The sequence below is a fragment of the Phyllopteryx taeniolatus genome, chromosome 5 (assembly GCF_024500385.1).
Source record: "Phyllopteryx taeniolatus isolate TA_2022b chromosome 5, UOR_Ptae_1.2, whole genome shotgun sequence".
Classification (NCBI taxonomy): Eukaryota; Metazoa; Chordata; class Actinopteri; order Syngnathiformes; family Syngnathidae; genus Phyllopteryx; species Phyllopteryx taeniolatus.
The window spans coordinates 18,494,336-18,509,924 of NC_084506.1; the positions used below are offsets into that span (position 1 = coordinate 18,494,336).

Sequence of the window (15,589 nt, forward strand, 5' to 3'; positions counted from 1 at the left end):
ATCTCGCCATCACCATCAACAATGCCTGTCTTGCCTTTTTTAAATTTAAAAACACTTGAATTTAAAAAATCGCCTTACCAGAAGAATGTTATAAACCTGTGAATACATTTTCTTTTTGACAAACGTTACGTCTTTTCTAGTCATATTTGTCCAAGAAAACTGTGCTATAGTGAGATATGTTTTTCTATTAAAAGTCATATTATGAGAATCAAGTCTTACATTTTGAGAAAATAAACTGTTCTTTCAATATTGCATTCAAGTTATATTACATGGAAAAATGCATGTTACAAAGAATCAAGTCCAAATCATAAACCCTGCTCCTCATGTTTTAATGAACCATTGAGATTTGAAAGGATATTTTAACCAAATCTCAGGTGGATAAGCAACAAATGCATTTCATCACTGCGGACCATGTACTCTGTTTGACAAAAGCTCAGAACTTTATGCAACATTTCCAAGCAGTCTAGCAGTTATTTTTGCTTCGAAAGCCCCCCACCCCCCACTCACGGTACAACACACGTTTTCTTCTGACGGATGGTGAGCAGTAATCTGCTAAATCTGCTCAAAAAAGAAAGCGATTTGAGGAGCAACGTTATGCGGCTTGGCGCAACAATGCGGCCTCTGTGCTTTGGATCAAGCGTCCTACATCAGGGCCTCCGCAGACAGGACTCAAGTACATACTCAGTGGCCACAACATTAGGTACAGCTGCACAATCGGCCCGCTTTCTCATGAAGGTACAGAGCGTAAAAGGTCTACACACCCCTGTTCAAATGCCAGTTATTTTCTGATATAAAAAAATGAAACTAAGTTAAATCATTTCCCAAAAAATTCCACCATTAATGTGACCTATATAACCTGTACAACTCAGTACAGGTTATATAAAAATAAAAAAATCTGATCTTTTCAAGAGGGGAAGTAAAAAAATGTATTCCCATAAATTCCAATGGAAAGTTTCCAACCTTAGGCCTTTGTGAAGTGGCACGTCAGTGTACAAACAGAACAAAAATCAGAGAATGGACATCATTCCTTTGATTTTATTGGCACCTTAAAATTGAGACGCGAAAGAACAGCAGCACAGCAAGTCAAACGCAAACAGGAAGATAATTGCAACTTCCTGTGTGCGATGACAGTAACACTCCATTGACCTTTTCAGAATTATTGTAAACAATAGGCGCCAGGGTACTTCGGGGTGGCAGAAAACTCCTGTGCAATCTGACTTTCTGCCACCCGGAAGAACTGTAAACGTAACGCCATGCTGAAAAGAACTCTTGGAGAATAACTTAGAAAGTGTTTGCCTCTGAGTCGCCATCATCATCATCATCATCATCATCATCACCTCCAACTGGCCAGTATTCGTCTTGCATGTACTGCGCTGAGTGATGGTCATCCATCAGGTGGCTCTGCAGCTCCCACTCCCACTCGCCTTCCACCATTTTGTAGAGGTCCAGCGCTGCCAGGGCGTCCTCCACTGAGCAGTGGCCCTGTTTACCCACCTGGCGGGTCAGAATGATCACTCTTTGTTTATTTGAGGGTCAAAGGTAAGCTTTGTCCATTTCAATGCGATGTTGAAAACCATCTCAGTTGACATGAATGATATGCCAAAGCAACAGGTGGCGCTATGACCGCACACCCCAAGGCCATTTTAGATGATTGGAAGACTAAAGAAAAAGGAACTAATATGCGTGGACTTCTTTGGGAGTTTGTTTGAAAATATTTGCAAAATAGCTGAAAAGTATTTTTTTCTGATAATTGGCTTTTCTTTGCAAGATTTTATTAAATGGAAACAAAAATAATACTAATATTCATTGTTGTTGCTAATAGTCAATTTTTTCAGAAAGTTACGATATAAGATCAGTCATGTTCTAGGTGGAAAATTACAAGAAAAAACGTTTTTGTGGATATATTTTTTCAAAAATGTTTGATTCTAAAAAAAAGTGTCATAATATACATCATGTAATAAGTGAAAAATGTAAAGCTACATTAACAGTCAGTTTTTAAAAATAATTGTAAAAACATCTATTAGTGACATTTTTTAATTTGTAAGATTAATCGACTACTCATTTGTTTGGGCACAAAAAGTACAATGCTATCGGCAAAAAAGCTCTCAGTTATTACAGCGTGAAAAAGCTGTTTTTTTAAACAATAAAAAGCCGTAATATTCCAAGGAGGCGAAGAAAAATGTCATATTAAAGCTGCAGACATACATAAATGAAGTAATGTATGTGGTGGAGTAAAAAAAGTCAAGCTACTAGGATTAGGTGAGTTTTTTCAAAAAAAACTGCCGTTGGGCAGTCGATGAGTGTTTATGTGCCATGTGTGCCCCACATCGTCAGCACGAGTCAGCCGCTGCGGCGTTGCCAGCCGTCAGAGCCAGTTAACTAAATCAAAACGCGCAATATGATGTTTTCACCGTCCTTCGGGACGAGAATTAACAACAACTGCTGGAGCGCGGATGAGGAAACGCTTCACTCTACCCAGAGTGGGTGAATGGCGAGAAGGTGCGCAAAACATTTATTGTTTTGAGGTTTGACTATTAAGAGTGGTTATTTTTATAGCGTGTTTTTCAGTATGTGCGTGCTCACCTGGATGCGCCTGTTGAGGAGCTTGCGGGCCAGGACCCTCAGGGAGACGCAGCGTTGGCGGGGAAAGCCGGCTAATTGGGCCAGGAGGCACGTCGCGCCCGTGTCCCTGACCATGTGACTCGGATGGAGGATGCGCAGCATGCCAAAGTCGTTGTGGATCGAGTGTCCCACCACCACCTTTCCTTCAAGAATGCCAGTGATCTACAGGAGATGAGTGAGGCAAAGATCTACTGGTCAAGGTTGTTTGATTTGATAAGTATATTCAGCCCTTTCACACTGCCTTCTACAGTTGGGAATTTTCCACCCTTATTCTGCATTGGGGTTCAGAAAGTGAGTTTCTGCCTGGGCGTAGTATCAGAGCAGTTAACAGAGGTGGGGAAACATCTGTACAGAATCTCACTAAAAGGAGTACACCCATTACATTTTTGGAAATATTTGATATCTTTTCATGGGACAACGCTGAAGCAATGAGACTTTACTAAAATGTTTAGTAGTCCATTTGCAACGTTTATAACAGTGGAAATTTACTGCCCCCCCCCCAAAAAAAAATAACTGGACACACACCCAGCCATTAATGTCTAACTGCTGGCAATAACGGTGAATACACCTCAAAGTTAAAATAGCCAAATTGTTTCTGAAGTGTCGATATTTGGTGCGGCCACCATGAGTTTACTGCACTGGCTTTACCAATTTGGACACTTTTGTGAGATACAGTAGATCAGGGAATTCCACGACGCCGAGATAGTGGTGGGAACTTAGACACTGACTTCTCCCACATTGTTGTTTTGAAAACAATTGTCCCTCTCAAACAAGTATTTTTTTTCCCCCACACTGTGGTGAATAGCTAAAATCTGTGAGTAATTGACTCCCCTGCCCCAAAAGGTTTATAACTGCCTATATATTTTGTCTAAATGAAGCTCTGCACCTCACATCAACATTGTTCCTCGGCACCAAGATGCCACAAGTTGGTGGCAAACCACTACCCTTTGTCTAAATGAAGCTCCTCAACTCACTTCAACATACTTCCTTGGCACAGAGATGGTGGCAAACACTACGTTTGTGTAAATTAAGTTCATCAACTCATTTCAACGTCATACCATGGCACCAAAATGCCAAAATGGAGCTAAAGCGCCATTTTTGTCTAAATCAAGCTCCTCAACACACTTCAACATGGTTTGTTGGCACAAAGACGCCACAAGATGGAGCCAAAGCACTACTACGGTCAAACGAAGCTCCTCACATCACTTCAACATAGTTCCTGGGCACCAAGTGTTTATTATTCAAGTTCTGTGTGAAAGTTTGCTTGACGAGCTGTCCGCAGGCCTCACCTCCTCTCTGGCCTGCGCGTAGGGCGTGGCGTCTAGCAGGTGATGCGGCCGGATGCCGCTCCAGCGAGTCCTGTAGTCGGTGACGGGACGAAGCGGCCGGACGTACTTGTCGTAGAGGACGTTGCCCTGGTAATCTAGGATACTGCAGCGTGCCAGTTCGCTGCTGCGCCCATGCGGTCCCGTGCCAACCATCTCGCAGTCCAGCGCCACCACGGCAGCAGAGGAGCTCGGGCATGGAGAGCTCCTGCCACTGGTAGGGGGGCTGCCATCGGAAAAGCCGCTGTCCAGCTCCCAGGTGTCCCTCAGGGTTGAGTCTTTATCTTTAAAGTTCTGAACATCTCTACTTATTTTGGACTCTTTGACGAGTTCATCAACAAGGCTGTCATTCCTTTTTCTCTTCGCCTGCCGCTTGCGTTTCTTGCTCGCGCACTCCATGGCATGAAAGATCATGACCTTTTTGCGCAATAATCGCTAATTGCTCAGAAGCCCACACGAGAAGGCCTTATTCCTTTTCCGCGTGCCTGCCATCCGCCACTGACCAAAGTAGCCGCGTCAACATTGCTGTGCAAAGAGAAACGACATGTAAAAAGTCCTCAGCTGGGTTTAATTTAAAAGTTTTCAACTTTTCATGGGAATTAATAGGGAATATTTACAACTTTATTGTGACATTTTCTGATTTATTAAACAAGGCACAGAACTTTTGCTTATTTATCCGTTAAGTAGCTATTAAAACGACAACTACAAAAAAAGTCGTACCTTATTTACGCTTTTATTGTGACCTGTTGCGTCCACCGAAGTGACGTCACACAGTCCATTCAGCGATTACTTGTATCGCTGCAATGAACGCAAGACTCCTGCTTGATTTGTTAGCGCCATTTCCCACTGTCTTTCATACACACATCCAAACTAGTTCGACATAATGGCGATTTTAGCGGTATGATGATAGAGAGAAAATAATAATGTGAGCGTAGAATTCCGGCAACCGGCTTTTACGCTAGCTCGAGACCACGCGCCACTCCAGAAACACATTTTCTCGTATACAAACGATATAACACCGAACCCAAACTCATTACATGTCGTTGAAGGACGACAAAAAATAACACATATAAATAAATATAAAGAAAAACGAGCGTTTTGAGGGTGAAAATTACCTTCAGCGGTGGCACGTGGACAAAAGAGGTCGAGCCTTGACAAGTTCGAGCAAGGTTCCACCTGATTGGCTAGTTGTCTTCCTCGGCGCTGTTAAACAGGAATTGGTCACAACAAAAGACAGGGGCGCCATCTGTCGGTTCGGAGTGGACACTTGTGGCAAAAATGTACACACACAAGTACTGTAAAATCGCTCAATCATCGCAATGTTAGTTTTTTTTGCTTGAAGCGATTCATCAACTTCAGTCCTGATAAAAACGAAGTGTGAGTGGAATTTTTAAAATCATTTCAATTTTATAACAAAATGAATTAAATTCCATATATTAAATAGTAGGGGGTGGGGCTTTCATGGTTATTAAGAGTCTTGGATATGTCAAGGATTAGCAACAAAAATGATTTGATTTCATATCACAATTCGCACAAAATAAAAGCATTTCATGAGTCGGCCTACAATGGGGAATTTTATTGAATTTGAAGGAAAACACTAAAAATGTCAAAAATCACTATTCTGATTTTTTTTAATGATTTTGTACTGTAATGACAGAGTGATTACAAATGGTGCTTGATGAGCGGTGATGAGCCATTTTTGTCCACAAAAGTGTTCGGAAAGGGTGTTTGGAGCTACAATACATAAAAAAATACAAACGCTGTCAAATCAATTTTGTTGCTGATCATGACATGTCAAAGAATCAGCTCAAACTACTATTATATGGAAAGTAAAGCACTTTAAAAAACCCATTTATTCCAAAAATAAAACTGGCATTTAGAAAGTTAAAATCCTAAAAAAACATATTTAATATTTTGTAGTTTGGAGCAACTCTGAAGTTGTTAGCAAGAACAAACATTGATTAAACATGTTTTTTAACCATGTTTTGTGCATGTATATTTGTATACATATACATACATACACATATATATATATATATATATATATATAAACATACATATATATATATATATAAAATGTCTACAGAAAGGAGGGGGTCACCAACATGGGGCCCGTGGGCACTATAGGAAGCACACAAGGATCACATACGTAGCCTGCAGACCTGTCTAAAATAAATAGCTTACCAGTGATATGATTTTTGTTTCGCTATTCTTAAATTAAAAAAATAAAAACTTCCCTGTGAACTTTCCCCAAAGGTTATTTTGTTTGTACTATTTTTTAAATCAGTCTTATATTAGTATATTAGGAATGACAATATTCTATAAAAATTGTAGCTATAGTTCAAAGGTCAGTATTGTAGCATGACACCAAACCATAGGGACAAGCTACAGCGCAACAACAATGAAATAGTTAACCCCAAAGTAATTTGACCAAATGTGTTATTTCTGAAGTGCATAACAACTGGTTGACCTTTGTATTAAAATGTAGTAAAGTAGCTGTTTAAGATTCAAACCCCAAACCGTGAGCCCGACATGCTAACCACTTGCACCATACTTTCCCCACAAAACATTCAAACCACAAACGCTCGTATATAACAATAAGCATTTATTTGATCTTGGCATCATATTTTTTCATACATTTAGTATGGCCCTCAGGAAACTAAAATGGCCCCTTTTGGGGGAAAAAAACAACCTCTCTCCACCCCTGCATTATGAAGAAAAAAAAACAAAACATGTACACAGGAATATTTCTTCTTCTTATGAAGTCATCTCATCCATGTATCATTTCTTTCCATCACAGTTAGCCTAGCACAAGACACATTACAGTACAAAGTTTAATGACATGTTGAGAGACTAACAATAGACTAGATTGTACTTGCTATGGGAGGGGACGTAGTTACATTCACCTTTGCGGCCCGCCTGCCTTTTTCTAGTGCAAAGAGTCCCATGTGATCAACTAAAATTGCCAGGTCGGCTTTGCATTAAGACGCCATAGTTCAGTGCCTTCACTGGCCAGCTGAGGTAATTGGAGCACAAAAATGAAGTCAAACATTGTTTTTCAGTCAAATATACAGCGGAACTTCCAAAGTCGAACATTTCAGACTTCAACTAAAATCTTCTGTCAAAATATGCCTCAAAAGTCAAACAAAAGTCATGGTTACATGTGAAGTCATGTGAAGACAAACTCCTAGTTTAGATTGTTCTTTGGCTTTCGTGTGTGTTTTACACAATGCCAATGATGGCAAAGACGAAATGTGTGATAACTGCAGAACCAAAAATGGACCATAACTGCATCATGATATGGTCTGGCCATTTAGTCTTTAAACACCACTAGGTGACAGTACTGCAGGTGAGTAAGTTTTACTTGTCTTAGATTAATTACACAGTAGTTAGCTTCTCTATGTTTGCAAGTAACTTAAAACAGTCCAATGTTTGAATGATGACCACATTAAATGACTTCCCATGGAGGAAAAAAAAAAACAATGTTTTAAAATGAGAACAACTTGAAAGTCAACCTGAAACAGATTATTTTCCACTTCGGACGGTCACAGCAATATTTGTTTGTGCTTTGCACCTTTAAAGTAGAAGAATTATCTGGGGGAAAGAAAAAAAACAACTTCTTTTAATACCTTCTATCTTCTCCAAGGAACTCTAAAATGTACTTTTTTGTACACAAATGCAACAAACTAAGAAAAACACGTGACAGCGCGTGTGTGACAGACATTCTACAAAGTAAACGTTAAGTCAGTTTTCATTTCAATGTGAAGATTTTCCTCAGAAGGCTATGTCCACACATCCACAGGTTTTATATTATGGTCTTAAAAAATAAATACCGTAAAAAAAAAAAATCCAAACATGTAAACATATTTGAGGGCCGCCGTGTGCATGCCAAAGCACCAGGTGGTGCTATGACCTCTAAATGTTTAGCCAATCACAAAATGAATTGCCTTCGTTGTGACAATGGCTAACTAAGGAAAAGGGGTATGACGTGGACTGATAGTGGAGTCGGTTTTCCCTATTCATCAGGGGGGGAAAAAACAGCACACCCATCCATTATCTATTGAGCCTATCCCAGCTGACTCTGAACAAAAGGTGGGCTGCACCCTGGACTGTACACAACAATTCACACCTATGGACAATTTAGAGTCTTCAATGAACCTGCATGCGTCCAATGACTTTTGTCCAATGAGCATTTGACAGTTAGCCACCATGTGGATGACTGAGCAGAAGTGGATGATGTTTACAACTTTTACTGCGTGTTTGACTTCCTGTTATATTTTTTTCCCCTTTCCTGTAGTTTCTAGCCAGGATACATTTTACAAAAATATTTGTGTGTGTGGACATAGCCTCGGTGACTTTTCCCATTTGGACCTGAAACGTGAATATGCGAGACTTCTCTGAAGGCACACCCTATGGTTGCAAAATTCTGGGAATTTTGAAAGTTGGAAACTTTCCTTGGGAATTAACAGGAATTTACAAAACAGAGCTGGCTGTCCACCCTTTATCGGAGGCCAATGGGCCATTACTAATGGGGAACTTATGGTATATATAGTGGGGGGAAATATATTTTAGCCTGATCCATTCTTGACTAAAACAAGATTTCATTCCAGTACTTTGACTTGGGAGCACCCCAACTTTTTAATTTTTACGAGTAACAAACTATTGCTTGCTCGGTACATTGTGTCATGAAATGTAAATTACGAGCAAGCTTTAGTGCAAACGGCATGGGTTCGATTCCCAGCCAGTGCCCAATACTCAGCCATTAGTTACGAAAACAAAAATAAAAAATAAAAAGAGTGGGTTGTGTTAGGAAGGGCATCCAGCGCCAAACAAATCAAACAACTATAAAATCGCAAATATGCAGGGTTTCTATGTATTTCCAAAATTCAACAGCTTAACTTCCTATGGAAACTTCCTGGAAATTTTCCACTCTTTTGCAACCCTAGGCACACCGAACTTCAAGAAATTGGAGCAAAATTTTGTAAGCCCCTTCAACTCAAAGACAGCGCAGTGCCGACCCTCCTTCCCCGTGCATAGAATCCGACCTCGGGCGTAGGCAGGTGACGTGTTCGCAGGCAGGATTTCCAAAGTGTCCAGATGAAGACGCAGAAGCACCGGCGCGGTCAGAAGGGCTGCTGGCTCTTTAACTCAGAGTAAACGAGCCCCTCTGCCGAGATGGCGTCGCCGAGCCCGACCGTTCGAAGCGGCTGCTTGCACACCAGCACCGGCGTCATGTGAAAGGTGACGTTGCCCCGACGCCACACCGTCACCGGAGCTGCCGGGTCGAGAGACAGCGCCACCCGCGGCTCCGAGTGCGAACTGTGAAACCGCAGCGGCGCCTTCAGCTCCACTTTGGTGGCGTCGACGGCGCGGGTGCCGCACGCCTGGCTGCTGGCCACGCGCGCCCCCGCCGTCACCGCCGCCACCTGGTTGGCCCAGTAGCCGTCCACCGTGGCCAGCACGTGGTACGCCAGCGTGTGGAAGTGGACGCGGGTCAGGTCGGCCTCCGACGAGGGGTCGCTGCGACCGTGGCGCTCCAGGATCCACAGGAGGATGTCGCTGACTTGGCCCACGTCGGGGACGCCCTTCCACGCGGCGAGGTGAGCGTGAGGTCCGCCGCCGGCCTGAGAGAGGAAAAGCAGCTCCTGCTCGTTCAGCCCGATGGAGCTGACAATGGGCATGACCTGCTAACAGGAAGACACAAACACGTCATGGAATACAGTCAGTCGACACAAACTTTAAAAAGGGGACACATTATAGGAAATTGACATTTTAATTACTTGTACATTGTTAGCTTGCAGCTGCGTTCATGTATGAACTCCATTTTACGTTTCAAAAATAACGTGGGCCGCATCTGTGATTGCCTGTATACTTAAAAAAAGTTATGAAACATAATTTCCATTTCTACGCTGTTTCGAACATGTACCTCCTGCATGATGCTGTTCATGTAGTCTCTGTCCGTCATGCTCGCCAGCTCCAAATGGATGGGGATGTCCTTACCAATGTCCGATATGGCTGCCACCGCCTGCCAGGAGGGAACACAGTCAACTTTTAAAAAAAATCTTAGAGCATGTTGATTTGAATTAACTTAAGGTTGTTGTAATACATCTACCACCAAAACTTCAGCCCAATGTATACACAAAAAGGCCATTAGTTGCACCCACAGAATCTAATTAGATCCAATAGGAGAGCTTTATCATACAATCTTTATTCAGCTACAATATCATAAAAATTAGCCTTTTTTTTTTTGGAAAGGCAGACATTTTGAAACAGCTTGTGCTGGATCTTATTATATGTGGAGATTACACATTTGTACCTAATGTTGTGGTACTAAACATAAGCAATGAAGTAAGTCTGAGGTGGCAAAAGTACAGTACTTAAGTAGAGATACTGTACTTGTTTAAAAAAAAAATATATATATATATATATATATAAGGTAAAAGTACTGATTCAACACCTTTAAGTAAAAGAACAAAATGTACAGATTAAATGTACTTAAGTACAAAAGTAAAAAACAAATTCTTACTGTCAATTATAAATTATCCATTTTGATAACTTGGCACAGTGATTATTATTTTTTTTTTTTTAAACAAAAAGCTACCGTTGGCTCAGACCTTTATGCTATGTGTTCAAATATAGCTCGTAAAAGTAAAACGTTTTCAGAAAAATAAATACTCAAGTAAATATACCTGAAAAATCTATTACAGTAATTAAGTATTTGTAATTCATTACTTCCCATCACCAAAATTAGTCACCCGTAGTCTTTAAGCCACGTGCGTTTACGGACCTCTTTGAGCCGCTCCTCCCACAGCTGCCTGCCCTGGCCCTCCATCATGTGCAGCCCAGACAAGACCACCAAGTCGGGCTGGAACTCCTCCAGGCTCGCCACGAACGTCTCCAGCGAGCTCATCTCCCCGTTGGACACGTCGTGCGAGAAGATGAAGCGGTTGGCTTGAGGCGCCCGCGTTGAACCCCACTGCTCACCTGGTGACACAAAATCTGTAAGTCCGACAAAAGAAAAAGCCCGGGCGACTAATCCAGGGTGTACCCCGCTTCTTGGCCAAAGTCAGCTGGGACAGGTTCCAGTTCACCCTCGACACCCGTATAAAGCAGCAGAGAAAATGGATGAATGGGCGGATGAATTAAAACAAAAAATAAATCATTAACTGTTTTTTATAAATATGACCTTTTTTAAAAGTCTTATTTCTGCTATTTTATGGATTTTATTCTCGTAATATGTTTTTCGTTTTCGGTCTGTAATACATCTTTAAAACCTGTGAAGGAGAAAAATATATGGAATATTACAAGAATATAAAACTGTAATTTTGTGACGAAAACAATTGCAAATTTACAGGAATAAATTCATATTACAAGAATAGTTATTCACATTTATTATTCCTGTGTGAGAACTTAAGCACAGCAGCCAGCAACATTTACACATACACAAGTTTTAATGATATATTGTCACTGTGTATATAGCAAGTCTGTTCAAATGCCAGGTTTTTGTGATATACAAAAAGAGACCAAGATCAATCATTTCAAAACTTTCTCCAACATGAATGTGATCTGTAACCTGTCAAGAAAAGCCTACCAGAACATCTGAACTTCATTTGGGCACAAATGGTGGCAGGTGTGTGCCGACTCCAATTTAATGAGTTTGAATGTTATTGGTTAGTCTAAACACAGCTACATCCCCAGTTATAAGAGGGTGTGCACACTTGTGCAACCACATTATCTCAGTTGGTCATCTCAATAAGAGCGCTTTTTTTTCTCAGTTGAGTTGTACAGGTCATAGCTCACATTAATGGCTGAAAAAGCTTGTAAATGATTGAACTTCGTCTCATTTTTGTGTATCACAAAAACCTGCCATTTGAAGAGGGGTGTGTAGACCTTTTGTATCCACTACACTGTATGAACAAGCAAACAAACAAAAAACGGCATTCAGGAGGAACTTATTAAACGAGTGCACATTACCTGCTTTGTATTCCAGGATGAGATGGTATTCGTCCGTCTCCTGCAGAGAACTCGGCGGAACAACAATCTGCTCATCCAGCATCTCGTGAAGTTTAGGCCCCACCGGCCCACATAGCAAAACCTGCAGTGTTAAAAACAATTTCCTGCACATCTTGATTGAGAATTTGCCTTCTACGATTTGCGGCAGGTTTAAACCCCACGAATAGTAAAGGTTTACTATATTAACAAAAACAGTGCAACAATTCCTCAACCCTTCACTCCTGGAGGGGGAGGCTTGGAGCAAAATGCTTACCATGAGAGCCGGATAAGTGGCGAGCTTCTGACCGATGAGGGCGGCGTTCCCTCCGACATACAGCTGTACGACAAAGATTGAAAGTTTGAGGTGTAAGTGGCATCCCAAGTAGTAGAATTGGTGTGGAGGGTGCCAGGTGGGCGGTAGGTCGGCCGTCACCTTGGCGCCGGGGTACTCAGCCGCCGCCCGGGCGATCCGACGGAAGACCTCCTTGTCGCTGAAGAAGCGCTCGGCGGCCGCCCCGCGCTCCATGAAATGGACGAAGGCCTCCCGCAGGTCCTCTTTCGAGTGCAGCACCTCGTGATCCAGGCCGCTGCCGGGGTCTAGGGCCAGTGCCTGCAGCAGACCCACTCCAGACACCACCACGTCCACGCAGGCATTCACCCTTAACCAGGGACAGGAAACACTGGATTAGGGGGTCCAAACCTTGCTGCCTGTCATCTGTTTTTAGCGGCATACGCTAAAATGAACCCGTTTTGTTTTTGCCTGCATTGTACAACAGTGGTGGCTTGAGATACGAGTGACCTAACTTCGTTCAGCCGATTCTTGCTTTGGCTAGTGAGCAAAAACAATACAAACGCTGTATGGTGGCAGTGAACACAACTCACTCAGTTGAAGTGTTCTGTCAAACTAAACATAAAACAAATAATTACACATCGTATATTTAAAACAACCACATAACCTTGCCTTAAAGTCTGCTAGCTTGATGCTAACACTGGGTAAATGCCATAGAAGGGCTAACAAATAGTATCCATCTCTGATGTTGTAACCCTTCAAACAACAAATAGTGGAACACATAATATAAGAATACTCAGGGGCATATATTCCTTATCCTCTGCAAAAAAACTATGTTACTGGAGCTTACTGAGGAGTTAAGACCGACTCCATGTACAGTGGAACCTTGATGTAATGGACTAATGGGGGGAGCGGTCATCCGTTACATCAAATTGTCCGTTAAATTGAAGCACTCTTTTTTCGTGACATAAAAACACCAGTCGAGTACAAAACCATTGTTTTGTACTTTTTTCCATAGGCTAAAAACACAGACAACAATTCCAAATTGCTATAAATACATATTAACCCTGTAGTTGTATTTTATTGTAGTTTTCTCATACAGAGATTAATTTGTGTTATTCCCACAAATTAAAATAAAGTTAACCTGCAACAGATTGTGTTGCGTCACCAAATTTTGACCCTGACATCTTCAGATCTAAATGAGGACACACTGGGAAAAACGAGTAGCGTGCAACAATCTTCTGGTGCTCAGGACACATTCCTCATTTTAAGAAGATCTTAGGTCAAGCCCAGACATGCCTGAGTAGACAAACAAGCCTCCGGTTTGCAAATGGAGCAGTAAACATCCAGCAAGCAGACGTTAAACCTACCCTACGGCCACTCTGGTCCACTGCCGCGTGGGCAACGTGATCAGCGAGTCCCAGGCGTTGGAAATGACCTGCTCCAGGCGGCGCTGGCTCTGCGGGGACGAATGGGAGCTGGCCGGGCTGATGTAATGGAGGAGCTGCTCGGGAAGTTCGGGGCAGCCGTGGTAGAGGTAGCCGACCGCCAGGGCCAGCAGGGCCGCCACAGACGCCTTCCTCCACATGATGCGCTGTGAAGGCAAACAATGAAAATAAGTCAGGTCTCTCCCGTGGGAATTCAGACAATTTCCCCAAGATGAAATATTGCACCCATCCATTTTCTAGAAACAAACAACCCTTCAAACTCACATTTTAGCGTCTACAATGAACTTAAGACCCGCATACCGAACAACACGCCCAAACGCAACTTAACTGCGCAATCATAAACAAATTACAGTGGGCAACTCACAACCGCACACCTGGCGATTGACTCTTGCATACGTAGCACCAACTCACTGTAATTGAAAAACTGCGACCCCCAGTGATCTTATTGGGAAACAACATTTTGAGAGTCAATGCCAATAATCGTTAAACACCCCCCCCCCCCCCCCAAAAAAAACCTACAAGGTTGTAATGTGTTATTCTTATAATAACGAAAATTGCACTCTATATTATTGTACAGTACTTTATAAGAACATAGCATTAACTTAATTAAAAATTAAACAGTTTGTGTATCATGATTCATTGCGATTACGAGTATGACGATGGTTTGAACTCCCAGGTAGAGGTGCAAAAACCAATCGATTAAATGAGAACTAAACAATTATCAAATTAATCAACAATTTTTGATAATCAATTAGACGTTTCGAGACCTTGTTTGACTTAAAATTGTCCAAATCATCAGAATTTCAACCATTCAACAGTAAATATTAATTATTACAGTGCTAAAGCAGTAAATATTAATATTATTGTAATAATAAAGCAGACAAATTATCTTTGTTTCATCAAAATATCTTCTACTTTGGAAAAGAATTATCAACATTTTTGCCTATTTTCTGACATGATACGCACCTAACCAGTAACTGAATAATAATCAGTTTATGTTTGTGCATTTTCTGCACTGTCAATTTGAAATAATGTCCTGTGTTTGAATAAAGGGATGGAAAGTTCAAAAGGTTTTTAACAATCCTTAGTTGCAGCCCTACTTGCAAGTTTCCGCTGAAATTATTTTGGGCTGAACTGCAAATTGCACGCCTTTTGGGTTGTTCGACTGAAAGTATTTTTACAATTGAGGAATTGTTACAGTATAGTTTTCTTCCTCTGCTAACGCTAGCTAGCATACCGTGTTGTCTTTTTAAGTGAAGTTCGCCCAAAATTAACGTGACAATAGTAAGTAGCTCTAGGCCGCTCAGAGGAACGAGTCATCTCATTAACAGACATATTTTCTATTTATATTCCTCCACGTCAAGTTTTTAATCACTCAAACCGTGGGAGCTAAAACGCTTAATGGCTGACAAGAGCGGTAGCAGAACATACCAGCGGTCCGAGGAGCAGCCTTCAAACGTGTCGCCGAGGAACGTGTTGTCGTCTCCCGGAGAACCGCATCAAGGGCGCTAATCTCGCTGGACGCTGGCCGCGGAGAGAGAGGGGAGGAACGGCGTCATTGAACGGACGAGAGGCGGTGTAGAAGGTAAGTGGAAGTCCCAACGGGATCGTAAGAGCGCCGCCGTCAGCACACAGCCAGACACACTTCCGCCTTCCCGCACGACGCAAGCGCAGTACGAACACGCTGGCGGCTGACAGAGGACTTCCACGGTCGAGAACGCCCACCTTCGTCTATTAATAGTGTCTTATCCATAGGCTTGGTAGGACCCCTGCTTCCAACATAAATCAACAACATAGTCCATATTTGCTTTTCCGGATTTTACGACTAAAGAGAAAAAAACCACACAACATAAAATAGATAAATATTAAATACAAATGACTTTGACTGCAGATTTTTTTTCTTCCAAATTTGT

General features: G+C 41.9%; 2 protein-coding genes across 4 annotated transcripts; both read right to left on the reverse strand.

The window, feature by feature from the left end:
- Positions 1 to 1,007: 1,007 nt before the first annotated feature.
- isg20 (interferon stimulated exonuclease gene) lies at positions 1,008 to 5,192 on the reverse strand. Of its 2 annotated transcripts, none has more exons than XM_061773374.1 (4): positions 5,063 to 5,192; positions 3,912 to 4,472; positions 2,584 to 2,784; positions 1,008 to 1,494 (listed from the first exon to the last, which is right to left on the reverse strand). In XM_061773374.1, exons 2-4 carry the CDS (start codon positions 4,359 to 4,361, stop codon positions 1,282 to 1,284), a joined length of 864 nt encoding a protein of 287 aa, XP_061629358.1. In that variant the 5' UTR covers positions 4,362 to 4,472; positions 5,063 to 5,192; the 3' UTR covers positions 1,008 to 1,281. The 2 variants fall into 2 exon arrangements, with proteins under 2 accessions (XP_061629358.1, XP_061629359.1); XM_061773375.1 differs by lacking the exon at positions 5,063 to 5,192 and adding an exon at positions 4,668 to 4,745.
- Positions 5,193 to 6,535: 1,343 nt separating this feature from the next.
- Positions 6,536 to 15,371, reverse strand: adpgk (ADP-dependent glucokinase). 2 transcript variants are annotated; one of them, XM_061773376.1, is made up of 8 exons: positions 15,108 to 15,371; positions 13,599 to 13,822; positions 12,373 to 12,598; positions 12,214 to 12,276; positions 11,922 to 12,042; positions 10,735 to 10,931; positions 9,874 to 9,972; positions 6,536 to 9,634 (listed from the first exon to the last, which is right to left on the reverse strand). In XM_061773376.1, the coding sequence occupies exons 2-8, from the start codon at positions 13,814 to 13,816 to the stop codon at positions 9,071 to 9,073; spliced, it is 1,488 nt and encodes a 495-aa protein (XP_061629360.1). In that variant the 5' UTR covers positions 13,817 to 13,822; positions 15,108 to 15,371; the 3' UTR covers positions 6,536 to 9,070. The 2 variants fall into 2 exon arrangements, with proteins under 2 accessions (XP_061629360.1, XP_061629361.1); XM_061773377.1 differs by having other exon boundaries at positions 6,536 to 9,631; positions 15,108 to 15,370.
- Between the last annotated feature and the right edge of the window lie 218 nt (positions 15,372 to 15,589).

Excerpts from the sequence above, each read along its gene's own strand:
- isg20 (XM_061773374.1), bottom strand. The coding sequence starts at position 4,361 with ATGATCTTTCATGCCATGGAGTGCGCGAGCAAGAAACGCAAGCGGCAG. Across the intron at positions 2,785-3,911 it reads ACGCGCAGGCCAGAGAGGAG|ATCACTGGCATTCTTGAAGG; the intron begins GTGAGGCCTGCG and ends CATCTCCTGTAG. Across the intron at positions 1,495-2,583 it reads TCCTCAACAGGCGCATCCAG|GTGGGTAAACAGGGCCACTG; the intron begins GTGAGCACGCAC and ends CTGACCCGCCAG.
- adpgk (XM_061773376.1), bottom strand. The coding sequence starts at position 13,816 with ATGTGGAGGAAGGCGTCTGTGGCGGCCCTGCTGGCCCTGGCGGTCGGC. Across the intron at positions 12,599-13,598 it reads TGGACCAGAGTGGCCGTAGG|GGTGAATGCCTGCGTGGACG; the intron begins GTAGGTTTAACG and ends TCCCTGGTTAAG. Across the intron at positions 12,277-12,372 it reads CTGAGTACCCCGGCGCCAAG|CTGTATGTCGGAGGGAACGC; the intron begins GTGACGGCCGAC and ends TTTGTCGTACAG.